Raw genomic sequence first — 27,908 nt, 5'->3', positions numbered from 1 at the left:
TCTCTCTCTCTCTCTCTCTCTCTCTCTCTCTCTCCCTCCCTCTCTCCCTCTCTCCCTCTCCCTCTCCCCCTCTCCCTCTCCCTCCCACTCCCCCTCCCTCCCTCTCTCTCTCTCCCCCCCCCCAAAATAAATAAACTTAAAAAAATTTTTTTTTCTTAAAGTCAGTTGACTTTAACTAGGTTTATTTCCAGAATCTCAGCTGTATCCTTTTGATTTCTGTGTCTATCCTTATGCCAGTATACATTGATTATTTTCAAATATTGAACCAGCCTTTCATCCCTCACTTGGTTATGTTGTATAATTCTTTTGACTGTTGTTGAATTCTATTTGTTAATATTTTAAGAATTGTATGTCTGTTTCTGAGAAGTGTAGGTATTAGTTTTCTTATTTTGTTTTTGTACTGTCTGTCTGTCTGGTTTCAGTATTAGACAGTGTTAACTTTATAAAATGAACGAGTAAGTGTTCCCTCCTTTTCTGTTTCTGAAAGACATTGTGTAAAATTGATAGATTCTCCAGTGAAACCATCTGGACCTGGAGATTTCCTTTTTGATAGTTTTAAAAATATAAATTCTGTTTCCTTAATAGTTACAGAGCTTATCAAATAGCTATTTCATAGTGGATGTGTTGTGGTAGTTTGTGTTTTTTGAGGAGTTGGCCCATTTTGTCAATTTAAATTGCTAAATTTATGTGGGTAGGATTTTGTAGCATTCTCTTATTATCCTTTTGAGGTTTGTAGCGATTACTAGTTTTATTCCTGATGTTGGTAATTTATTTGTTTGTGTGTCTTGCTAGAGACTTTTCCATTTTATTGATTATTTTCAAAGAAGTGACCCTGTTTCATTGATTTTTCTCTGATTTCACTGACTTCTGCTTATTATTTCTTCACTTCTGCTCACTTTGCATATTGCATTTATATTGTTGTTGGAGAGCCTCCTCTTTATGATTTCAACTCTTAAATTTGTTGACGTTAGTTTTATGGCCTTGGATATGGTCTGTCTTAGTATATATTCTGGGACACTTGCAAAGCCCAGTATTCCTTTTTGTTCCTCTCAGTATCTTTTTAATAAATTCCTTTTCTGTCTTAATTCGCCAGAGTCAATGTCTGTGTCTTACATCTAAAAATTCCAACTAATACCCCTCTCTACCTGAATTTGTTAATAGCCTTTAGTTTAGCACTTACTGCACTCTCCCAACTTATATATGTCTCTACCACTGCACAGAGAGCTTGAGGGCATAGACCTTGTATCTTTTTTTTTTTTTGTATGTCCACTCTGATACATGGTAAATAACTTACAGGTGTTTGTTGAATGAATGAATAAATAAATGAATAGCTTTTATTAATGACCACCATTTTTTAAAAGCCTTGGGTAGACTTTGATCTATAGAGATTTCATTGTTATTTCTTTGGTTGTGTCTATTGTGTCAGTCTTCATCCTAAAAGTAGAGTGCTTTTCACCAGAGGGGCTAAAATGAACAAATCAGGAGACTATAGATGCTGGCGAGGATGTGGAGAAACGGGAACCCTCTTGCACTGTTGGTGGGAATGCAAATGGGTGCAGCCGCTCTGGGAAACAGTGTGGAGGTTCCTCAAACAATTAAAAATAGATCTACCCTATGACCCAGCAGTAGCACTGCTAGGAGTTTACCCAAGGGATACAGGAGTGCTGATGCACAGGGGCACTTGTACCCCAATGTTTATAGCAGCACTCTCAACAATAGCCAAATTATGGAAAGAGCCTAAATGTCCATCAGCTGACAAATGGATAAAGAAATTGTGGTTTATATATGCAATGGAGTACCACGTGGCAATGAGAAAGAATGAAATATGGCCTTTTGTAGCAATGTGGATGGAACTGGAGAGTGTGATGCTAAGTGAAATAAGTCATACAGAGAAAGACAGATACCATATGTTTTCACTCTTATGTGGATCCTGAGAAACTTAACAGAAGACCATGGGGGAGGGAAAGGAAAAAAAAAATGTTAGGGAGGGAGCCAAACCATAACAGACTCTTAAAAACTGAGAATAATACATACATATATATATATATATATATATATATATATATATACACACACACATATGAAGGATACATTCTTTAAAAAAAAAAAAGTTGGGGCGCCTGGGTGGCTCAGTCGGTTAAGCATCCGACTTCGGCTCAGGTCATGATCTCATGGTCTGTGGGTTCGAGCCCCGCGTCGGGCTCTGTGGTGACAGCTCAGATCCTGGAGCCTGCTTCAGATTCTGTGTCTCCCTCTCTCTCTGCCCCTCCCCTGCTCATGCTCTGTCTCTCTCTGTCTCAAAAATAAATAAAACGTTAAAAAAACTTAAACAGTAGAGTGCTTTTGGTTCCACACCTGTGTTCAGCAAGTAACTGACCCCGGAAACAGACTGTGATATTTATTGTATGATTGGAATGACATTTTATTTCAGCTTAATCATACCATAGTTCAAGCATAGACATGTGAGAAGTTCCTTACTCATTCCACAAGACTCATTTTGCAACTCCTACTGTTTCCTTTATTTCAGGTTGACTTGTCCTTTGGTAGAACTGTTGTTTGCACAGCAGTGCATTTCACAGCACACGTTCTTGTTAGAGTGAGCAAAAGCTTTGATTTGTGCCTGGAAGCCTTGTTTCCTAGCCAGGGAGCACATGGTATTCCCTCAGCCTTTCCTGCACTTAACTTTGGGTTTCCTTATGGATAAGGAAACAGTTGTTTTCTCCCATTTAGCCTAGGTGCCAGATTAAGCTGGATCTGAGGGATTTTGAACTATAAGGTGTCCCGTGACTAAAGTGCTCAGGCTGTGACTGGTGACTGCTGGGCTGGGAAAATTGCTCTGTGGAATAGATGGGATACATGTGGGAGACATAGCGGGGACATAAGCTAAATATTCTGCCACTTGGCATGTTATCCTATTTATTGGTAAGGCAGTTTGGAGTGACTACCTCTTTGTTGCTTTGGGGGATTTTCTTATGGCTTCTACTGCAAGAAAAAATAGAACTGAGTGAACTGATGGGGAGGGGCAGTGGAGAAATAAACTTGGGCTTTTGGAGTGACTCCCTGACTTTCATTCGTGAGTACATTTAGTGGCTTCATGTTTTTCCTACTTTGAAACTAAATTGACTAGATTGCGCTTGAACACAGGAAGTCTTTTCTAGATCTTCTCTCATACTTAGTTTCTTATCTTCTTTGCCTCTTTCTTGCCTTACCGTTTTCTTCTCTTTTCTTTTCTTTTCTTTTCTTTTCTTTTCTTTTCTTTTCTTTTCTTTTCTTTTCTTCCTTCCCTTCTTCCCTTCCTTCCCTTCCTTCCCTTCCTTCCTCCCTTCCTATCTTGCTTTCTTTCTTGTAGTTTCAGCTAGATGACTTGTTAAGTGGACATTCATTGAAAATATTCAAGAAAGGGGTGAGATACAAATAAAGCAAAGTTTCAGAGAGGTAAAGATACCATTTTAGTTGTGATTAGTATGCTTTCATCTCATTTATAAATTACAAACTACAGGAAAGTACGTTGAGATTTGTGGTGACTCACATCAGTATAGTGGTAGAAGAATGAGGGAGAGCAATTTAATGACAGTTCTCCATATTCCAGGCTTTAATATTTTCTCAATCTTTGTTCACAAGATGTATCTGATGGCATCCGTTAACTAGTGCCTGTGAGTTCCCCATAGCATTTGACCTTCATGGCAGGAGATAACTTAGTCTTAGGAGCCTTCAGTGTTCAATTCAGTCAATTTTATACATCCACATAGCCACCACCCAAAATAAGATCTAGTATGATTCCATCACCCCAGAACGTTCCCTCGTGTCTCTTTCCAGTTGGTTCTCTTCTCCCACTTCCTCAACACCCTGTGCTTCAGGCAACTACTCATTTTTATTATGATGGATTAGTTTTGCCTGTACCAGAACTTCATGTAAATCAAATCATACATTGTGTAACTCTTTTGTGCCTGGCTTCTTTTATTTATTACATTGTTTTTGAGACTCATCTGTGTTGCTGTGTCTATCAGTAGTTCATTTTTTTAATTTCCATTCTATAAGAATATACCAATTTATCCAGCCATCCTATTGATGGGCATTTGGGTTTCCGGTTTTTCTTTGTTTTTTTTGTTTTTGTTTGTTTTAATTTTGAAGACCTATGTTTTTATTTCTCTTGGGTAAGCAAGTACCTAGGAATGGGATTTCTAGGGCACGGGGTAGATGTGCATTTAATGTTATAACAAACTGCCAAACAGTTCTTCTGAATGATTGTGCCATTTTATGTTTCTGCCAGCAGTGTATGAGGGTTTCACTTGGTCCATTTCCTTGTCCACATTTGGTGTTATCTGTCTTTTTTATTTTAGTGGATGTGAAATGCTATCTGTTGTGGTTTTATGTTTTTTTAATATTCATTTATTTATTTTGAGTGAGAGAGATGTGTGTGTGTGAGCGGGGCATGGGCAAAGAGCGAGGGAGAGAGAATCCCTCGCAGGCTCTGCACTGTAGACGTGGGGCTCCAACTCACGAACCATGAGATCATGACCTGAGCCAAAATCAAGAGTCAGATGCCCAACTGACTGAGCCATCCAGGTGCCCCTCTCTTATGGTTTTAAATTGTGTTGCTCTAATTAATAATGATGACATCTTTTCGTGTGCTTATTGGCCATTTGTATCTGTTCTTTTGTGAAATGTCTCTTCCATTCTTGTTTTGTATTGGGTTGTTCCTCAGTCTATTGTTGATTTGTAGAAGTCCTTTATGTATTCTGGATAATGAGTACTTTGTCGGTTATAAATGTTACTCAGTATTTTTCCTGGTCTGTGTCTTGCCTGTTCACTTTTTTCTGGTGTGTATTGATGAACATAAATTTAAAATTTTGATGAAGTTCAGTTTATCTGTTTTTTCCTTTTATGGTTAGTACTTTTTTGTTTCCTAAGAAATCTGCCTATCTTAAGGTTGAGATTTCTCTTTCTCTCTCTTTTTTCTCTTCTTTTCTTTCTTTCTTTCTTTTTTTTTTTTTTTTTTTAGAAACTTTATAGTTCAGGGCTAAAGTTGAGGTTTTTGCTGTCTTGGATTTTTATATAGGGATGGATTTTAGGTTTTTTTAAAGTGTCATAAAAGTAATACCTGGCTATTGAAGAAATTCAAACAATACTAAAAGATGTAGAAGATGAAATGAAAGTTAGTAGTTTGACATTTCTTTTTCTAGGCCGCCTCTGTCTCGTACAGCAGTCAGTCTTGAGTACCCATATACAATCAGTGCTGTTGGGCACCTGAAATGTGGCTAGTCCAAATTCAGGTATGTTATAAGTGTAAAATACACACTAAGTTTTCAAGACTTTGTAAGAAAAACATAACCAAACCATTAAATATAAATAATATTTATATCAGTTACTCTTTTGAAATGGTAACACCTTTAACATACTGGTTAAGTGGAATCAATGATTAAAATTCATTTTACCTTTGCATTTTTTAATGTGCTTTCTATAAAGTTTCACATTCTGTATATGGCTCTCATTATATTTCAGTTGGACAGCTCTATTCTAGATCTTTCCCTAAGCTTTTAGTATCTGTGTATATGTATCTGTGTATGGAATTTCTTTTCACATATAAAATTGCTTTCATTTATATAATAGTATCATCTAAGCCTACTTTCCTGAAATTTGTCATTTTTGCTTAAAAATGCAAAATACATAGACTAATACATTTCATGTTAGTGCATGTAAATTTATCTGATATTCTTATTAATGGCTGCACAGTGTTATCTTTTTAGTGTTCTATAACTTATAAAGAGACATTTCCCCATAAAAGACATTTAGCTTATCTGCCATTTTGCTCTCTGATAAACAGTGAGTTTGTAGAGACAGCTTCATATTTAGAAAGGCAAGAAAACCCATATTAGAAATTTCTTCTCAAATAGAAATGGTTTTTACTGCTAGGATGGGTGAATTGTATAGAGGAAGTCAAGGTTTCCCTTATAAAGGACAGAATGGCTTCCTAGCTATAATCAGAACAGTCTTAAGGAGGGCAAATACAATATAGTGTATTTCTCCCACTTGAGTTCAAACTGTGCCTCTCTTATGTTCAGTGAGTTTAGGCAGGATAGAGAGGGTCACGAAGGCAAAGAACCCAGGTTTCTGTGTCTCAGCTTAGGGGAGGTTTTCTTTTTTTAATGTTTTTTTTTTTGTTTTTTTGAGAGAGAGAGCACGTGTGAGATGGGGAGGGGCCGAGAGAGAGGAGAGAAAATCCCAAGCAGCCTCTCTGCTGTCAGTGCAGAGCCATACACCGGGCTCTATATCACACCGAGATGATGACCTGAGTAGGAATTAAGAGTTGGATACTTCAACCGACTGAGCCATCCAGGCGCCCCTCAGCTTGGGGGAGTTTTTAATGCCTGCTATGTGAAAATTCTTGCGAAAAGCTTCCTTCTTCGCCAATTCTTTTTTTTTTTTTTTTCCATAGAGCAAAACGACTTTCCTAGTATTTATAAAACATTATGTGAGCAGTCATTTTGTGGGAACAAAGACCCTGGAAAGAACGAATCTGTAAGCATTAGCAAGAATGAATGAGATGAGATTATTTAAATATACTTTGGTCAATTTAACATCTGTTTGTGAGTGGTGAAATGAGTCATCATTTTATTTCCATAAATGTGGCCTGGGAAATATGCCTCCTTTTCAATTAGCACATGGAACTGATAAATCCAGACCTTGGAGTAGTTTTCAGAGGCAGGGAGAAAGTAGACAGATGGGAGCAGCTGTCCGGCAGAGGTGTCAAGCACATCGTCACTGTTTTATCCCCAGGCCAGGGTTGTTTCGGTTCCTAAACAGAGAATTAAGACTATGATCTAATTCTGTGCCTGGGAATGCCTTTAAGACAACAGGATCATGAACTTTTTCATCTTAACACTTGATAAAATTAATTTTCCCTTTCACTTAGCAATTTGCCTTTATTTTTTGTAATTTTTTTTAGTTTTATTTACTTTGATAGCAAGAAGCGTGTGTGTGAGAGGGGGAAGGGCAGAGAGAAACCCAAGCACGCTTTGTGCTGTCACGTGCCCGAGGTAGGGTTCCATCTTCATGAGATCATGACCTGAGCCAAAATCAAGAGTAGGATGAACCAGCTGAGCCACCCAGGAGTCCCAGCATTTGCCTTTAGAATTTTGGAACTAAAATGTTTCCTTGGCGAGGCTTTTATTTTCTTCTCCCTGACACCTGTGTTCTAGCTTATTTAGGATTCAACCAAGCATTCAAATGTGTGTGTGTGCACGTGCTTTTAAATACCTGGGAGATGGGTGCCAGGAAGAAAAGTTAGCGCTCTCTTGTGTAAAGGAGCGGTGGTTTTATTTTTCTTCATGAAACAAAACCTGGAGGAAAAAGTTGAGGGAACTTTGCAAGCAGTTGAAAAAGTAGACTGACTTCCAGACCTTAGCCTGAGTTAAGGCTTAAGTAGAGTACCTCTCTTAGGTTTTCTCTTGATTCTTTCATGAAGATACTGATGCTCTGATCCTGGTCTTGAGTTTTTAAACATTGCTAGTTCTGTTTGGATTCTGGAGCCATTTTTGCAGGCATCTATATATTACTTTCTTAAAGAACTGGAAAGTTCCACTGATCTAGATTCTTTGACAGAAGTTGACGTTTTATTGACTCAGCGCTCCCAGCTAGAGTCTTGAAATTGTGGTTGTGTTCCTGCTGCCTGATGTTATTATTTGTGAACAGATATGAAAACCTTATACATCTGAATTTTTTTACCACTAGATTGTGTTAACTTATTTTTATTTGGAGATTCTTAGTTCTTCATCAAACTCTTCAGATTAAGACCCTTCTTGTAACTATTACTTTGAGCCTCTGGTATATTTTACAGTAAAGGGAAGAGAATGCTGTCATTAATGTTATTCTTGGCTCCTTCTTTGGAAGTAGGTAGAGTATAATTATATGTGATTTTGACTTGGGCAGTCCTGCTTGGTTCAAACCCTAGTTTCACAGAATTCTTTAAGCTGTAGAATGAAGATTTTAATTCCTACCTATGAGCTGTTTTGAGAATGATATGAGATCAAGTGTCTTGATACCCTTGTTGGCACAGAAGGGCTCAATAAAAATTAGTTCTTGATCCCTTTTACCCCTTCTCAAATAAAAAGGTTCACTTACTAGTTAATATTTGGACAAAGAAATTATAAAATGATCAGGAAAATCAGAAGCAGAGTTAAATAGATGAAACTTAAAACTGATGAAAAACCTACATAGGTTTATTCAATATTTACCTTCCTTCTTCTAAGTGAAATATTTAAATTAGAAGAGAATGCTCTCTGGCTGAAGTTTCACTGACTTTGCTCATCTTAATGTATAAAGAGACATCTGGGGTGCCTGGGTGGCTCACTTGGTTAAAGTGGCTGACTTCAGCTCAGGTCATGATCTCACACAGTTTGTGAGTTCAAGCCCCGTGTCCGGCTTTGTGCTGACAGCTCAGAGCCTGGAGCCTGCTTCAGATTTTGTGTCTCCTTCCCTCTCTGCCTCTCCCCAGCTTGTGCTCTCTCTCTGTCTCTCAAAAAATGAATAAACACTAAAAAATAAAAAAATAAAAATAAAGAAGGGAAGGAAGGAAGGGACTATCTGAGGGGAGTCTTAGAAATAGGTTCGGGGCGCCTGGGTGGCGCAGTCGGTTAAGCGTCCGACTTCAGCCAGGTCACGATCTCGCGGTCCGTGAGTTCGAGCCCTGCCTGCGTCAGGCTCTGGGCTGATGGCTCAGAGCCTGGAGCCTGTTTCCGATTCTGTGTCTCCCTCTCTCTCTGCCCCTCCCCCGTTCATGCTCTGTCTCTCTCTGCCCCCCCCAAAAATAAATAAACGTTGAAAAAAAATAAAAAGAAATAGGTTCTTCCTGGGGCGCCTGGGTGGCTCAGTCACTGAAGTGTCCAACTTCAGCTCAGGTCATGATCTCAGGGTTCGTGAGTTCAAGCCCCATGTCAGGCTCTGAGAGCCTGGAGCCTACTTCTGATTCTGTGTCTCCCTCTCTCTCTGCCCCTCCCCTGCTCATGGTGTCTCTCTCTCTCTCTCAAAAATGAATAGACATTAAAAAAAATTTAATTTTTACAAAAAAATTTAATTTTACAAAATTTTAATTTTTTTATTTATTTTTTTTATTTTTTTAAATTTTTTTTTTTTTCAACGTTTATTTATTTCTGGGACAGAGAGACAGAGCATGAACGGGGGAGGGGCAGAGAGAGAGGGAGACACAGAATCGGAAACAGGCTCCAGGCTCTGAGCCATCAGCCCAGAGCCCGACGCGGGGCTCGAACTCACAGACCGCGAGATGGTGACCTGGCTGAAGTCGGACGCTCAACCGACTGCGCCACCCAGGCGCCCCAAATTTTAATTTTTTTAAATGTTTATTCATTTTTGAGAGAGAGAGTGAGACAGAGTGTGAGTGGGGGAGGGTCAGAGAGAGGGAGACACCGAATCGGAAGCAGGCTCCAGGCTCTGAGCTGTCAGCGCAGAGCCTGATGCGGGGCCTGAACTCATGGACCACAAGATTGTGACCTGAGCTGAAGTCGGACGCCCAACCAACTGAGCCACCCAGGCATCCCGAAAATTTCTTTTAATAAAAAAAAAAAGAAATAGGTTCTTTCTGTGAATGTTAGGCTATATTAGTGTTTTTATGTGTTGGAATATAGAAACATGTATTCAGAAAACAGCCTGAATTAGCAGAATAAGAACTTCTCAACTACAGAAGAAGCTTAACTGTAGGATTTATGAAGATATTTGCCATAAAAAAAATTCATTTGAGTTTGTGGAAATCTTTAAGCTTCTTAGTTTGCTTTGATATCACTGTTTTGTAAGTTCCCAATTTCATTTATTTAAGGTATCATTAATTAGCCAGTGTTTGATCATTTACAGTTATGTATACCTACACATACACAGAAAGAGAGATCACTAATTAGGAAGTTGTATATATTTCTGCTGGCACCGTTGAAGTAAAATATTTTAACTTGTAGCCTTTCCCAGGAAACCTTTGGCAGTGTCTGTAGGCACTTGTGGCTGTCCTACCCTGGGCTGGGGACAGGGGAGAATACTACTGGCATCCAGTGGTTAGGTTAGAAGCCTGGGCTGCTGCTAAACATCCTGTGGTGTTATCCAGGACAGCTCTTCACAAGAAGAATTGTCCAGTTTGAGATCTCGGTGCCGAGGTTGAAAAATCTTCAGCCTACGGTGACGCCCATGTGAATATTTAGCTATTTGTTTTTTACAGTTGTAAAATTTGCCTTTTTCTGTACTTGCACAGTACATGCTTATATATAGGACATATTTGATAAATAAACACATAAACTAAGGCAGGTCCCATCTTGAATTTCATCGTGGAGAAGTCCTTTTGCAAATGAGTTGATTTCTGCAAATTGATCTTTAATTTTGTCTAGTAAGATTTATGGACTGTTTGTTATCAGCCTAGTGCCAATTAAAGGCTCCTAAGGAATATTAATGAAATGCTTGATAATAACCTTTATATTAAAAGTATGTATAATATATGAAGCCTCTCAAAATATAAGACAGACCATGTTTCAGTGCCAGAATATATAGGACTAAAAAGAAATATTTTAAAAAATTTTAAGAGGGGGATGCCTGGCTGGCTCAGTAGGGCATGTGACTCTTGGTCTTAGTGTTGTGAGTTTGAGCCCCACGTTGGGGAGTAGATTATACTTAAAAAAAATTTTTTAAGCAAACTTTTGGGGCACCTGGGTGGCTCACTTGGTTGTGACCGACTTTGGCTTGGGTCACGATCTCACGGTTCGTGGGTTCAAGCCCCACATCGGGCTCGCTGCTATCAGCCCAGAGCCTGCTTCAGATTCCCTGTCCCTCTCTCTGCTGGGACTCTCTCTCAAAAGTAAACATTAAAAAAAAAAATCAGACTTATATTTATTTATTTATTTATTTATTTTTATTTTTATTTTTTTTCAACGTTTATTTATTTTTGGGACAGAGAGAGACAGAGCATGAACGGGGGAGGGGCAGAGAGAGAGGGAGACACAGAATCGGAAACAGGCTCCAGGCTCTGAGCCATCAGCCCAGAGCCTGACGCGGGGCTCGAACTCACGGACCACGAGATCGTGACCTGGCTGAAGTCGGACGCTTAACCGACTGCGCCACCCAGGCACCCCACATTTATTTATTTTTGAGACAGAGAGAGACAGAGCATGAACGGGGGAGGGTCAGAGAGAGAGGGAGACACAGAATCTAAAATAGGCTCCAGGCCCTGAGCTGTCAGCATAGAGCCAGAGCAGGGCTCAAACTTGGGAATAGTGAGATCCTGACCTGAGCTGAAGTTATGCTGTAGGATATATCAGCTGAGCCACCCAGGCACACTGACTGATGAGTTTTTGAAGTCTCATTTGTTTCCTCTACCCTACCCCTTCCTCCTAGCAATTTTTTGTTTTTTTAAACAAATGTTTTTATTGTACCATAAGATTCACCCAATATAATGGTTTTTAGTAAAGTTTTTAGAGTTGTAACCTTCATCATGCATGATTTGGTTTTAGAGAACATGTTCATCTCCTAAAAAGCTCCCTCTTGCCCGTTTATAGTCATTTCCTGCTCCCACTTTAATCCTGGGCAACACTGGTCTGCTGTCTGTCTCTGTAGATTTGTCTTTTCTTTTTCCCTTTTTTAAAAACCATTTTTTAAATGTTTATTTTTGAGAGAAAGTGCCAGCGAGGGAGAGGCAGAGAGAGAGAGGGAGACAGAGGATCCGAAGAGCACTCCACGCTGACAGCAAAGAGCCCAGTGTGGGGCTTGAACTCGCAAACCATGAAATCATGACCTGAGCTGAAGTCGGATGCTTAACCGACTGAGCCACCCAGGAGCCCCAAGATTTGCCTTTTCTGGAAATTTCCTGTACTAAAGGAAATGTCTTATCACATCTTTAGTATAGTCTTTTAACGTCTTTCTTCTTTTACTTCGTATCTTGTTTTGGAAGTTATGCTGTAGGATATATCAGTAGTTCATTCTTTTTATAACCAAATAATGTTCTTTTTAAAAAAAATTTTAATGTTTATTTATTTTGAGAGACAGAGAGCAAGCAGGGGAGGGGCAGAGAGAGGGAGACAGAGTCCCAAGCAGGCTCTGTGCTATCAGTGTGGAGCCTGATGCAGGGCTCAAACTCACAGACTGTGAGATCATTACCTGAGCCAAAATCAAGAGATGCTTAACCGACTGAATCTCCCAGGCGCCCCAATAATGTCCTTTTCTATGGATAAGCAACATTTTGTTTCTCTTCATTTGGATCATATCCACTTTTTGATTATTATGAATAATGCTGCAGTGAACATTTGTGTTACAAGTCTTTGTGTGGACATGGCCTGTCGTTTCTTTTGGGTTGATAGGAATATAATTGCTGGGTAGTATGGTAAATTTGTTTAAAGAAGTTACAGAATTGTTTTCCAAAGACACTATACCATTTTACATCCCCACTGTCAATGTGTAAGGGGATTCCTGTTTCTTCACTTTTTACGAACACCTGGTATTGTAACTCTCTTTGATCTAGTGAGCGTGTAATGGTACCTCATTGTATTTAATTTACATTTTCCAAATGACTAATGATTTTGGGCATCTTTTTGTGTGTTTTACCAACCCTTTGTGTATCATCTTTGATGAAATGTCTTAAAATTTTTTTTTTTTGCCTATTTTTGAATCAGGTTATGGATTGTGTATCTTCTTAATTGAGTTGGGACTTACCCCCTCATTTTCCAGCTGTTCTGACGGCCAAACTCAGTACTCTGTCTCTTCAAGCCATGAAGATGCTTTCTGCTTGAGGTGTCGCCACTGTAACTTGACTTACACAGTAGATTCCCTGCTGCTGCTGCTTTTTAAGTTTATTGATTTTGAGAGAGCGAGCGAGAGTGGAGGAGAGGCAGAGGGAGAGGCATAAGAGAATCCCAAGCAGGTTCTGCTTTGTCAGTGCAGAGCCCACCTTGGGGCCCGAACTCACGATCCATGAGATAATGACCTGAACCGAAATCGGGAGTCGGCTATAGGGCAGACAAGTAGCAACAAGACAAGACACTTGGGACCCAGGACTGTCCTGTGTGGCTGTCATCACCTAATTTGTATAGGTCGTACACTGTAGGAACATGCAAGTGTTTGATACCAGTAGAAGCACCTCCGTGGAGCGCCTAAGTGGCTCAGTCAGCTGAGCGTCCGACTCTTGATTTCAGCCCAGGTCATGATACCAGGGTTGTGGGATCAAGCCCCGCATTGGGCTCTGCACTGAACATGGAGCCTACTTAAGATTCTGTCCCTTTCTCCCTCTCCCTCCTTCTGTCTCTCTCTCAAATAAAAAATAAAATAAAAAAGCACCTCTGGGAAAGAGCAACTTCATTGGACACTTGGGTTTTTCTGAGCTTTCTTCATTTTACACAGTTTCCTGAAGGTATGGGAATTACTGGTCAAGGCAGGCTCTTTTACTGTTTTTCTTAGGCCAGGCTTCCATCCCATGCCATAGCTATACACCGTGGAGTAGGAGAAGGAAGAGGGCAAAGAAATAACAGAACTTTTGAAAACAAATACAAGGAAACCAAGGGAACCAAAAAAGAAACAGGCATGAGAAATTTAGAAAGAAACCAGACAAGAAGAGAACACGTCCGTGTGTTCAGTTATTTTCTACAGTGTATTTAGGGAGGGTACAGGTGCCTTGGCAGTTCCATTGTGTGTTGTAAAAGTCTTTTCATTCTTTTAGCTTTTCAGATATTCCTTTCTAAGTTTTTGTGACATCAGATCTACATTCTGTTTCGAAATGAGAATTATAGTTCCTGTTGGGCCTCTTGTCCTAAAACAGCAAACTGTAACACTGAAAGCGGTCATCATTCTAGGAGGCATTTACGGGGACCTGAATCTGAATTAAACCCAGAATTTCACCTACATAAGTGCTCATTGCTGTGGTTGGGTAGTGTTGGGTATTACGGTGAACAGGGCCATATTTGTATAATGAAGTCATAAGCTCCAAGACATGGAAGCCAGTCTGCTTTGTTTACTTACCTTTATATCAGCAGCATTTAGAACAGTTTATGTTAAAAATAGACAGTCAAGGGGCACCTGGGTGGCTCAGTCGGTTAAGCGTCCGACTTCGGCTCAGGTCATGATCTCACTGTCTGTGAGTTCGAGCCCCGCGTCGGGCTCTGTGCTGACTGCTCAGAGCCTGGAGCCTGTTTCAGATTCTGTGTCTCCCTCTCTCTCTGACCCTCCCCCGTTCATGCTCTGTCTCTCTCTGTCTCAAAAATAAATAAATGTGGGGCGCCTGGGTGGCTCAGTTGGTTGAGTGTCCGACTTCAGCTCAGGTCACGATCTCGAGGTCCGCGAGTTTGAGCCCCGCGTCGGGCTCTGGGCTGATGGCTCAGAGCCTGGAGCCTGCTTCCGATTCTGTGTCTCCCTCTCTCTCTGACCCTCCCCCGTTCATGCTGTGTCTCTCTCTGTCTCAAAAATAAATAAATGTTAAAAAAAAAAATTTAAAAATAAATAAACGTTAAAAAAATTAAAAATAAATAAAAATAGACAGTCAATAAATACTTGTTAACAAATGGTTGGTTATAGGAAGAAAATTGGGGAATGGGTGGTATGTTTCAAAAGATACTCAGAGGGGCGCCTGGGTGGCGCAGTCGGTTAAGCGTCCGACTTCAGCCAGGTCACGATCTCGCCGTCCGGGAGTTCGAGCCCCGCGTCGGGCTCTGGGCTGATGGCTCAGAGCCTGGAGCCTGTTTCCGATTCTGTGTCTCCCTCTCTCTCTGCCCCTCCCCCGTTCATGCTCTGTCTCTCTCTGTCCCAAAAATAAATAAACGTTGAAAAAAAAAAAATTAAAAAAAAAAATTAAAAAAAAAAAAAAAGAAAAGATACTCAGAAATGTATCTTAACGATTATTCAAGAAGTTGGATTAATACTAGAGATCGTGTAGACAATCACCTGTTACTTCTTTATTGCTTTTTAAAAAAGAAGTCTTCTGTACAACTTTTAGACATTTTACGTATGTCATTTCTGTGGTTTGTTTCATATTTAATTTGTTTACTGAAAATGTTTAAATATTAAACATTAATTAAAATGTAATGTGGCTTGTTCTTTTAAACACTTTAAACAACTTAACAGATAAAATGTATTATACAACTTATCACTGTCTGGTTTAGGAGTAAACTGGTACTAATTTCCCTACAAAATTAGTTTGTTTCAATTAACCATGGTTGTTTTCTTTTGACTCTAAATGTCACAGTCTGACTAAAGCTTTGTCTTTAAGCTGACTCCTTTGTCCTTTCAGCATGACTCGGACAGACTTCCGTATTCCTGCTTTCTGGCAGTGCTAAAAGGTGCCAGAACAGTCTTGATTGTTTTCTTGCCCTAAGACCTGGAGTTGCTTCCCTTCCAAGAGTCCCAATTCCTTTTAGTAGAGAGTAATAGTATAGATCATTCCGGACTCCAGGGAGCTCGTGAGTTTTGGTGACCAGCAAAAGTGCTTGAAAGCTGTTGCTTTTTTTTTTTTTTTTTTTGACATTTATTTATTTTTTAGAGACAGAGAGAGACAGAGCATGAGCAGGGGAGGGGCAGAGAGAGAGAGAGGGAGACACAGAATCCGAAGCAGGCTCCAGGTTCCGAGGCATCATCAGCACAGAGCCCGATGCGGGGCTCAAACTCACGAACCGCGAGATCATGACCTGAGCTGAAGCCGGACGCTTAACCGACTGAGCCACCCAGGCGCCCCGAAAGCCGTTGCTTTTAAACTGATTTTCGTGACAGCTTTGTTTTCCTGTTCATTATAACATACTCCCTATGTACAAAAAATATGTGTGTAATGTATGTATAAGAAATACATACGGAGCAAACACCCTCATGCTCACTACCCAGCTTCAGGAAGAGTGCGTTATTCAACTTCAGAAGTTCCCTGTGAATCCTTGTGTTTTGCATCTCTTTTCAATCCCAGAGAGGTGCATAACCATCTATCTTAATTTTTGTTTTTGTTGTTCTCTTTTCTTTATAGTTTTTTTTTTATCACTTATCTGAGTGCCCCTAAACAGTTGTTAGTTTTCCTTGTTTTTAAACTTGAAATAAGTGCTGTCTTGTAATATGTATTTTTCCCTTTTTTTCACTGAATGTTATTTTCAGTTATGTGTTGATGCAGTAGCTTTAGTTCATTCGTATTCACTGCTTTGTTATGTCTCATTGCATGAATATGCCACAATTCTTAATTTTTTTTTACATTGTTTCCAGTTTTTTACTCTTGGAAAAATAATGTGAACGTTCCCATACACATTTCCTCAAGGACACACATAAGAGCTCGCCCAGGTCACTATTTTGGGAAGCGTTTTTAGCTATGAGCCCATATTAAGAAATCATTTTCATTATGACCCCAGTACACACACACACACACACACACACACACACACACACAACCTACACACACTACTGAAACAAAAATTCTAGTGTATAATAAGGTAAAATGCAATACTTGTCTGTAGTAAGGTAAAAATACAACATTCTATTCCATTCTATTCTGTTTCATTAAAATAAAATACTGGTCGTCACCCACTAAATTGATTACTGATCCTTTGGGTTATAAGCATCAGTTTGAAAAACTGCTCTAAGAATGGTAATAGACCATGTTTAAATTTTAACCTAAGAAGATTATGGCGATTTGGGGGCACGTGGCTGGCTCAGTTGGTAGAACATGACTCTTGATGTCCGAGTTGTAGGTTTGAGGTGCACATTAGGTGGAGAGATTACTTAAAAATAAAATCTTCTTTTGAAAAAAAGTTATGGCAGTCCTTTGTTTTTCAAAGTGGTTAATCAGTCTAGCAGTAGTGAAAGTTCCTGTTTCTCCAGTCCTTGGCAGACTCATTGTTGCCAGTCTCACAGGTGTGAAATGGTATGTCCTATAATTTGAATTTGCACATCTCTCTTTCCTATTACTGATTGGATTATCTGGTGGAGAGACAGTAGTTTCGTCTGCTATTAGAATGCACTTTGATGTTCATCTAAATATAAAGTAGGTCTTGACCTTTTTTAGATCTTGAGGCCTTTGAAAATTGAATGGGTATTATGGACCTGTCTCTTAGAAAAATTACATATATGCACATACGTAAATTTGACATGAAACTTCAGAGTTCTTGACCATTCAGGACCTTTGGGAGAAGGGATTTCTTCCAGGAGAAGTTCTCCCAGGAGAGCAAAAGGAGAAATGGTGAATTCTGTATTACAAAAGTCATTTACTATGCTGGGTTGAGATTTCTCCCCTCCTCCGTGCCAAAGCTCTCCCCTGCCCCCATCCTGAAACCTTCTGTAAAGATTTGAAATGACCTACAGCTTTGCATCCTGGCAGAACTGAATTGGTGTCCATCTTGGGGCTCTCATATATAGAATGTTGTGTGTATAGTGTGTGCTAAAGATGAGTGACAGAGCAGAGATTATAAATTCCACACAACCAAAAGAATTGAAGAGAGAAGCAACTAATAAATGAAAGATCCTAAGCATATCCAGGAGAGAGTGAGTAGGATGCATGTTTTCCCTAGATACAAGATGACAAATCAAACCAATTTTATTTCCATCTTAATAGGATAATCCAGTAGCCTTGAGGCCTTGCTGACACCTTGGTAACTGACAAGAATTACATGGACCCCATTTACACCCAAGCTAATTTGTTCATGTTACTGGTAGAATTAGTGAGGTTCAGTATAATTCTACATGTGTAAATTGATCTTAAAATAGTTTATGCTTTCTTTATCTGCCAGTACCATAGCTTTGTTTCCCCTCGGGCTTCTCTTATTCTTCTAATGCCAAGATTTAGAATTTATCTCACTACTTTGGCTCTAAGGAACTTTATTCACTACCCAGCTATCTGACTCAACACCCAGTCAGGGCTTAGGCTGATTGAGATTCGTTGCTCTCTTTGGAGCCGGCTTCAGCTCTACCCTGCTGTCTACCTCAGAGTCCCCAAGTCTATGGAATGGAGCTATATTGTAGTGTAAGGACCCGTGTGTTTAGTTTCTGAAACAACCTCCTTCCAGAAGCCATCTTTTGTCTGATACGATAAGCATGTGTGGGTAAGTCACAAAGCAGGCATTCCAAGCTCTGTTGGAAGATGAACTTTGAAAAGGTAGAAAGTATACAAGATTTAGCCAAGTAGACACTAGTGGGTTTCAGTTTTCTTTGGAGAGTAGGCATTAACAATGTAAATGTGTGGCACAATAAAGAAAACACTGAAAACCTTAGATGGTATTTACAAAACACTGGCCCTCAGAGAAATTGAATTTGGTTAAGTAGACAGCAAAGCACATCCCTGTTGTGCCAGAGGTGGTTATCCTTTTGTTCTGAATTCAAAACCAATTTTTTTGCTGGGGTGGGGGTGGGGGGTCAGGGAGGGTTAAGTTTATTTATTTTGAGAGAGAGAGCACATGGGGGAGGGAGAGGGAGAGAGAATCCCAAGCAGGCTCACATGCCATCTTTGCAGAGCCCGATGTGGGGCTCAGTCCCCTGAACCGTGAGATCTTGACCTGAGCCAAAACCAAAAGTCGGATGCTCAACTGACTGAGCCACTCAGGCGCCTCCAATTGTTTTTTTCTTTTAAATAAAGTAGCCTCCACACCTGCCTAACATGGGGCTTGAACTTACAACCCTGAGATCAAGAGTCACATGCTCCACTGACTAAGCCAGCCAGGTGCCCCCAAAACCACTTATTTTTAATGGTCCTGACTGTGTCCACATTTGCTTTGGGCCCTTATCCCTGGAGAAAGAGAGGAAAATCTGATAGAGGATGAGCACTTGAATTAGTGCTAGCTGGAGGTGGTGATGGTCAGTGACACTGCTTACAGGCTGCAAAGGCTTGGAATCTCAGGAAAGATCAACTTGCCAAACCCAAGGCATAAGATTTTGGTTGTTTTTTTTTGTCGTTTTGTCTTTTTTTCTCTAAGAGTAAAAAATCAGTATACGAACTAACTAAAAATCAGCACTTAAACCACTTCACTGTGTATCAGTGTCTGCAGAGCTTTGCTATTTTGGAGCCAGTGGTGTGAATTATTCTCTGTTAGTAAGAATCTGGCCTTTTTTTCCCCTTATTGCAGAAAAGCAGCTTGTATGCACATATTACCCTAATCAGCAATTTTCAAACTTCTTGTTATCAGGACCTCTGCAACTCTTCACAATTATTGAGTGAGTTATGAGTGTCATTTACAGTGTAAGAAATTAACACTGAGAACAATTTTTTTGAGTTAACAAAAATATAATCATTGCAGGGTAGAATCTAGAAATAAAACAGAATCTTCCACCTGCAGCAAGAAAAGAGAACAGATGTAGGGTCTAAAACTGAGAACAGTTTAAAATATTTTTTAATTCATTTTGAAATAGTAATAAACCCATTACATATTAATATAAATAACTATATTTTCCCCCAAAAAATTATCAAGGAGAGTAGTATAGTAGTCCCCTTTATCTGCAGGGAATACATTCCAAGACCCCTAGAGAATACCTCAAACCACAGATAGTACTAAGCCCTCTATATACTATATTTTTCCTATACATACATACATATAATAAAGTTTAGTTGATAAATTAGTCACAGTAAAAGATTAACAACAATAATCAGTAAAGAACAATTATAACAATACACTACAGGGGCTCCTGGGTGACTCGGTCAGTTGAGCGTCTGGCTTCAGCTTAGGTCGTGATCTCACGGTCTGTGAATTCGAGCCCTGCATCAGGCTCTGTGCTGACAGCTCAGAGCCTGGAGCCTGCTTCGGATGCTGTGTCTTCCTCTCTCTCTGACCCTTCCTGCTCACCCTCTGTCTCTGTCTCTCAAAAATAAATAAACATTAAAAAAAAAATCCTTTAACAGCGCACTACAGTAAGAGTTTTGTGAATGTGGTTTCTCTCCAGAATATCTTATTCTACTGTTACTGCCTTCTTGTGATGATGTGAGATGATAAAATGCCTGGTGAAGAGAGGAAGTGAGCTGAATGACGGAGGCCTTGTGACGTAGCATCAGACTGCTATTGACCTGGCAGTGGGGCAGGCGGAGGGCAGTCTGCTGCTGGACTGGTCGGCTGTGGGTGATTGAAACTGCAGAAAGCAAAACTGGATAAAAGGGGTTGCTGTATTGTCATTTTATCCCTTTAGTGTCAGGCTTAAGAGAGGATAGCTGGATCTCAGATCTGCTTCTCTCATCAGTTTGTTTTGGTACATTATTTTGGTTGAATTACATGAAGAAAATGTAGCCTTACACAGGTATGTAGTTGCAAGAAAGGGAGTATTCTAATAGCTGTTTAGATAATTTTGGACATCATCTATGATACTGCACCAAAATGTGAACGGTGGTAGTTTCTTAGTTTGGTTGCAAAATGGGATCTGAGACCAAATCAACTTTTTGTTCTGTGACATTAAAATCTTGGCTTCACTTGTACTTGGAATGAATTATTTTTTGTCAGTATGCATGGTGCTCTAAACCATGCATTAGTCATTTGGAAAATACTAGTTTACTGGGTTATATAGGTCTAATATTGACTAATTTCATTAACCAGCCATATTCATATCACTGCCAGTCTCATCAGAAAGTCTTTAAGTACTGGGAAGTTGTCCAGCTCACAGTAGTAGATAGAAGTTTTCCAAAATTCTAAAGCTCAAAATTTATAATTGGCAGCAAAGACTGTTGTTCTCCTTGAAGTGACAGACTTCGTTCATTTTTCAGAAATGAGAAAATGTCTGCCAAGCACCCAAGTATGAATAACCGTAGTTTACCTGGAAAAAGGTATTTAGACTGCAACTCCGGTGCACGAAAGCTTTTCCTAGAGATCACCACACTAGGCAGAAGAGTGGCCTACTTACCATTTTATAAAAACATATTAGAAACATAACCTATTTAAGAATTAAGATTTAATAAATTAATCTCATTTTTAGAAAACTATATTTCATTATAAATACAATTATATTTTAATATATGGTATGTAAAATATTTGTTTTACTTAATTTTTACTCTTTGTTCTTTTTTATAAAAAGTAAAGTTATTTTAGGGATACCTGGCTGGCTCACTTGGTAGAGAATGCAACTTTTTTCTTTAAAAAAATTTTTTTTTAATGTTTATTCTTGACAGAGAGAGAGAGACAGAGCTTGAGTGGGGGAGGGGCAGAGAGAGAAGGAGACACCGAATCTGAAGCAGGTTCCAGGCTCTGAGCTGTCAGCACAGAGCTCAACGTGGGCCTCGCTGAGCTGAAGTCTGATGCTCAACCGACTGACCCACCCAGGCACCACCCCCCACTTTTTTAAAATTAATTAATTGGGTTTTTTTTTTTTGTTTTTTGTGTTTTTTTTTGAGAATGCAGCTCTTAATCTCAGGGTGATGAGTTCAAGCCCCACACTGGGGATAGAGCTTACTTTAAAAAAAAAAAAAAGTTATTTTAGAACAACTTTTTATTGAAAATCTGAATAGATTATGGTTTCAGAAAAGTTGCTAAAATGATGCAGAAGTTCCCTATTCCTTTCACCCAGCTTCATACCACCATGGAACATTTGTCAAAATTAATAGATTAATAGACAAAACTATTAACCAAACTCTAGATTTTATTCCAGTTTTCTCACTAGTGACCTTTTGCTGTTCCAGGATCCAACCCAGAATACCCCATTGCATTTAGGTGGCTAATTCTTAAACCACACTTTCCCCTTTTGCCCTACCATATTTAAGAGCATAAATAAGTTTTAGATTTATAGAATAGTTGCAAAGACAGAACAGGGGGTGCCACTGTATTCTTCACCCAGCTTCCCTTGAGGTGAACGTCTTGCCTTAGCCACAGTGCATTTGTCCGAACTCACAGATCTATGAGGCCACCATGTTTTTGTATCCTCATGAGGACGCCTCCCCTGGAGATGTGTCATAGATTTTTCAGGATCTCCACATCTGTGAGCCTTGAGATCACGCAAACCAGGCTTTGCATCCCACCTGGCCATGTCCTCCTGTGTGACCTCCCTGAGCCTCAGCTTCCACTTCCATAGATGGGCGAACACTGGTGCTGATGGCAGGAACCCAGCAGACCTGCTGCTTCCTTCTTAAGTGAAACTGGCTCCCTTTCCTGTCCCCCGCTTCCCTCCCTTCTTTCTTCCTTTGACTGCCTGGCAGTGAAGGATACTTTTGGCAAAGCATTGTGCTAAGGGTACAGAGAAGAAAGAAAAAAGTCTCTGTCCTCAAAGAACTCAAATCCTAGTGGGAAAGAGAAAGATCTCTTCAGCTAACTCTAAAACAAGTCATTCTTAATTGTTGATTGGAAGCAGTGGTCTCTAACCCACTTCAAGAATCATTTGGCTACGGGTGCCTGGCTGGCTCAGTCGGTAGAGTATGGAACTCTTCATCTCAGGGCTGTGAGTTCAAGCACTTCATTGGGTGTAGAGCTTACTTTAAAAAATAATAAAATAAAAATAAAATAAAAAGCCCATCTAAAAAAAAAAAAAAGGATCGTTTGGCTTGTGTACATCCCTGTGTGTTCTTTCCTCACCGATGACCAATTACTGCAGGGCTTCCACATCCTCCTTCTCACACAGGCGTGGGTCTCGGAGGCAGATAGTCTAATATTTCTTTGTGGGCTGGTATCTCCTTTCCCCCAGCTCTGCAGGACGTTCTGCTGCCCTTCAGGTAATGGTAGCAGTAATGGCGTGGTACTCTGTTCCTTCAACAAATTTCAGGAGAGAATGATGGTAATGGTTCTTTAATTTTACAGATAAACAGGTTGAGATAGGTTTGTCAATCTGCTCAAAGTAATTAGAGGCAGAATCCAGGTTTGTCTGACTACACAGTTCAAAATCCTTCCATGATCTTATGATGCTTTTCCAAGGAGGGGGGGAAGCTAGGAAGCAAAGACATGGTTGCTAGTTATTTGCCATTCCCGCTGTAAGTGATAATGTTCCCTTTGGACATTTGCCCTATTAATTTTCCTTTTTTTTTTTTTTTTAAATCAAGTTTATTTATTTTGAGAGAGAGAGAGAGAGAGAGAGAGAGAGAGAGAGAGAATAAGCAGAGGAGGGACAGAGAAAGAATCCCAAGCAGGTTCCACGCTGTCAGTATAGAGCCTGACGTGGGGCTGGAACTCACAAACCATGTGATCATGACCTGAGCTGAAATCAAGAGTTGGACATTTAAGGGACTGAGCCACCCAGGCGCTCTGCCCTGTCACTTTTCTAAATGAATGGCTTTTGTGCTGTTTGGACTTTAAATATTCCCTGAGAAACAGGAATTACATAAAGGTTATGATTCACATTTAACTTTTTTTTAAATATTTTTTTAATGTATGTTTATTTTTGAGAGGGAGAGAGAGAGTGCGAGTGGAGGAGCGGCAGAGAGAGAGGGAGATGCAGAATCCAAAGCAGGCTCCAGGGTCTGAGCTCTCAGCACAGAGCCTGACACGGGGCTCGAACCCACGAACTATGAGATCATGACCTGAGCCGAAGTCAGACGTTAACCAACTAAGCCACCCAGGCACCCCTAACTTTTCTTATATTTAGGTATACTCCCAGTGAAAACCATTTAGTTCATTAAAGCACCAAGCTTATTTTTCTGTTAACTTTTCCTTTATGTTACAGTAAAAAAGTCTTTATAATATTGGTATCAGGGAAACACCTATTCCATTGGAGACATGGTTGTATAGTTAAGATTCTTTGAATGGATTTCTGTAGTAGTTTCTGTGGAAATTCTTCTTTTAAACACAAAATAAGTACAGCAGAGAGTGTAACCATTCTACTTCAATTACAAATAGTCTCTTCTATTCCCAGAGAGAGGCATAGAACAGACTAAGTAAAATGATTCAAAACCTTAAAATAGAACAAAAAGAGGCTTTAAAACTTTGATAACGAATTTTTTATTGTTATTTCTCTAATATCATGGTCCATTATTTCTTTTTCCTTTTTTGCGCACCTTCAGTAATTAAGCATTAGTGCCCAGTCTTAATTCATCAAATCCCAGAATATAGTTATAGTCATAAATCTTGTAATACATATCTCTAAAAGAAAAATATTCATAAATATTTAGTATGCATGTCTTCTTTTTAAACATAACCACACCTGAAAGTCACACCTGAAAAAAAAATTTTCGTAATATTACCAATTATCCAATCATTGGTTAAATACCTGATTTGTCTCGCATTTGGTTATTTTTCTTTTTTTAAAAAAAATTTTTTTTTTCAATATTTATTTTTGGGACAGAGAGAGACAGAGCATGAACGGGGTAGGGGCAGAGAGAGAGGGAGACACAGAATCGGAAACAGGCTCCAGGCTCTGAGCCATCAGCCCAGAGCCTGACGCGGGGCTCGAACTCCCGGACCGCGAGATCGTGACCTGGCTGAAGTCGGACACTTAACCAACTGCGCCACCCAGGCGCCCCTGGTTATTTTTCTATATAGTTTGTTTGAATCAGGATTCAGTAAGGCCCAGGCTTAGCAATTGGTTGCTATATCTTAGTCCCTTTTAATCTTAAAATTTCCATTCTATTTCTTCTATTTTTACTTAAAATGTGTTGATAAAGAAACTAGGTTGTTTGTCCTATAGAGTTTTCCACATCCTAGATTTTGCTGTTTATATCCCCATAGTAGAATTTAACATGTTCCTCTGGCCTGTTTCCTCTAAATTGGTAGGAAGATTTGATTAGGTTCCAATTAGATATATATGATTTTTATTTCCAAGACTTCATCAGAGTGATACGTAGAAGATATAATGTCTAGTTTTCTCTTTTTGTGATGCTAGTAGCTATTGATGATCCTGGATCCCCTTGTCGTTGCAAAATGGTGACTGTCTTAGTCTGTTCAAGCTGATGTAATAGCTTACTAGAGACTGGATTGTTTATAAACAACAGAAATTTATTTCTCACAGTTCCAGGGACTAGAAAGCCAAAGATCAAGACACCAAGATTCTCTGTCCGGTGAGAGCCCACTTCCTGGTTCTTGGCCTTTCACTGTACTCACATGGCAAAAGGGGCAAGGGAGTTTTCTAGAGTTTCTTTTCAAGCATACTGTTCCCATCTATGAGGACTCCACCCTCATTACCTAATCACCACCCAAAGGCCCCACATCCAAATACCATCACATTGTGAATTAGATTTCAACAGGAATTTTGGAGAGGCACAGACAATTCATTCTATAAGATTGACAGTCTGATTCAGTCATTCCTTCTTCATTTATTAGCTGTAATACTTCTATAAGTATAAACTTCTCTGTACCTGTTTAGTTCCCAATTCATATAGGAAAGACGGGATACATGCTTGATTCTTTTTAGTTACCTATTTTCAAAATGAGTTGGTTCACTAACATGCTTCAGTAGTATCCAATTAGTGTTTCTTATGAACTCATGAAGTTAAACACGTGATGTTATTTCAATCCATTGCACTCCTTATTCTTACTGATTCTCAAATTGTTTTCATTTGCTCAAAAAGTACTTCTTCAAGTGTTTGCAAGTCCTTTTAACAGTGACCCTAGCTTCCATGTTACCTGATAGGACAAAATATCCCAGGCCCATTTTGTACATTTCCTGCCTTAGGCCTAGTATCCGCTCTCTAACATAGGGAGTCCTGGTGCCTTTTACTGGGAAACATTATTTCAACACACTAGGGACATAAGGAGTTGCTAGTTGTTACTGAGTAGGCATTGTCACAAGAACTTTTCAGTACACAGAGCAAAGAATTTTGTTTTGGTTTCCTTACTCTAAAGACAGTACTGCTACTTCCAAATCAAATTTAGAACTCTTTTTTTGTTGTTGAATTATTATTCTAGTATAATTAATGTACAGTGTTATATTAGTTTCAGGTGTACAGTATAGTGATTTAGCAGCTGTGGAAAACAGTACGGAGGTTCTTCAAATTTAGGACTCTTGAGTTCTCTTACATCTGAAGCTTCTCCCTTCCTAAACTGAGGTCAAACAGGAGGAATGATAGAATATCACAAAAGTACCTGTTTGCTTTATTTCACAACACAAACAGTAGTCTCAGAATGACAATACCAACACCACCACCCGAGTGTGATTAGTACAAATGGATTAAGTTGGATTGTTTTGTTTTTGCAGTTCTTTTTGTCCTCAGGATACATTTCACTAGAAATGTAGAGTCAAATTACTGTGTCTGAAGACACCTGGAATAGGTTTTCTTTTTGTAGTAATGCTACCAGCTGGATTCATATTAGGGTCATTTGTTATATATTTTATTTTTAGAGTTTGCTTTTGTTTCTACTTAAAATTTTATTTTGTACTTAATGCAAAATTTCTAAAAACAAGCTTTCTAATGAGTTTATCTTCTGTCTCTGTTCACTCCACCTATTCTCTTTTTACTGTAAGTAGTAATGTTTTAATAGTTTATCTTTCCATTAAAAAAAAAATACATTTAGGGCACCTGGGTGGCTCCGTCGTTAGGCATCTGACTTACAGTCAGGTCCAGATCTCACAGTTTGTGGGTTCGAGTCCCACATTGGGTGAACTTGTGCTCTGCTTCAGGTGAGCATGAGCCCCAACTTCCTCTCTCCCTCTCTCCCTCTGTCCCTGTGTCCCTCTCTCCCCCACCTTCCCCCTTGTGGGATTCTCTGTTTCTCAAAAAGAAAAAAAAAAATACACTTATCTCCTCTGACTTAATTAACAATAGTGTACTATATATACAGTTTACTGTGCCTTGGTTTTTTATGTTTTGTTTTGTTTTGTTTTACTTAATGATACATTCTTGATAGTAATAGTTAGAGTTTCCTCATTCATTTCTTTTCACATGCAGAGTGTCTCATTGTATAAGTGTACCAGAGTTAGCTAGTTTTCTTTGATAAACATTTGGGTTGTTTCTAGTCTTTTGTTGTTATCAAGAGTCCTGAAATGAATAATCTTATGCCTATGTGTTTTTGTGGTTTCTGGCCAGGATTTCAATGTGATTTTAAGCTATTCTTGCTTAGGTTGTATCCAGTTAAATGTCTGCAGTTATTTTAAATAACATTTAATTAAAAAGCGATTGCAGTTATTCATTCAGGAAATGCAAATCAAACCACAATGAGGTACCACTTTACACCCGCTAGGATGACTATGATCAAGATATGGAAATAGCTAGTGTTGATGAGGGCGCAGAAAAATTGAAACCCTCCTTCACACTCTGCTGGTGGGATGTAAAATAGTTTAACTGCTTTAAAGAATTTGGAAGTTCCTCAAGTAGTTAAGCACAGATCTATCATATGACCCAAAAATTCCACTCCTAGGTATATACCCCCAAAAATGAAGACATAAGTCCACTCAGAAACTTGTACACAAATGTTTATAACACTATTCATAGTAGTCAAAAATTCGAAATAACCCGATGTCTGTTAACGAAGAATGGATAAACATATATTTATTCTGGAGTGTTTTCCAATACCAACAGCCATTTCTCTGATTCTCCAGAAATCAACTGGGTGTTCAACAATTCAGTTCTGACGCTAACTACTTGGAGTTAGTGTATACCAGCAATATAAGGACTTAGTTCCACAAGACTGCTCCCCACTTCGGATGCCAGTCCCTACTTTTGACCAGTTATCTGTAAATTACAATCACAGTCCTCTTCCAACATTTTGTAATGGGCTAGAATGGCTCACAGAAGTCAGGAAAACACTTAAGTTTACCAGTGTATTCTAAAGGATACAACTTCAGAACAGCCAAAAGGAAGCCCTGCATAGGGCCTGGTGTTGGGGAGGGTGCACACAGAGCTTTCAGGCTGTCCCAGCTGCACCTGGATGTGTTTACTAATCTAGAAGTTCATCACATCTCAGTCTTAACAGTTTTTATGGAGCTTAATCTCTGCTCCCTTTCCCGTTTCCTGAGGTCAGTGGGTGGGGCTAAAAGTTTCAACACTGTGATCATTTGGTCTTTCTGGTGACCAGCTCTCTCCTGAAGCTATCTAGGGGTCCTACCTTAAGTCACGTCATTAGCATAAACTCCCAGCGTGATCAAAAGGAGGTCTT

The 27,908-nt window shown here is 39.4% G+C and overlaps 1 protein-coding gene across 4 annotated transcripts in view; it reads left to right on the top strand.

Annotated features, from left to right (window-relative positions):
* Positions 1-27,908, top strand: part of CFDP1 (craniofacial development protein 1) — a 120,835-nt gene that overhangs the window by 44,263 nt on the left and 48,664 nt on the right. Inside the window, exon 6 of one of the 4 annotated variants that reach the window (XM_045443571.1) lies at positions 5,184-5,277. The exons of the other annotated variants lie outside the window; for them this stretch is intronic. Coding sequence (XP_045299527.1) covers positions 5,184-5,262 — 79 coding nt within the window. The 3' untranslated portion in view covers positions 5,263-5,277. Of the gene's footprint in view, positions 1-5,183; positions 5,278-27,908 lie in introns of those variants that run through there. 4 annotated transcript variants of the gene reach the window in all.

Source organism: Leopardus geoffroyi, chromosome E2, assembly GCF_018350155.1.
Source record: "Leopardus geoffroyi isolate Oge1 chromosome E2, O.geoffroyi_Oge1_pat1.0, whole genome shotgun sequence".
NCBI classification, from domain to species: domain Eukaryota; kingdom Metazoa; phylum Chordata; class Mammalia; order Carnivora; family Felidae; genus Leopardus; species Leopardus geoffroyi.
Note: the sequence above shows the minus strand (reverse complement) of the source record. Positions and strands in the feature narration are given on the sequence as shown.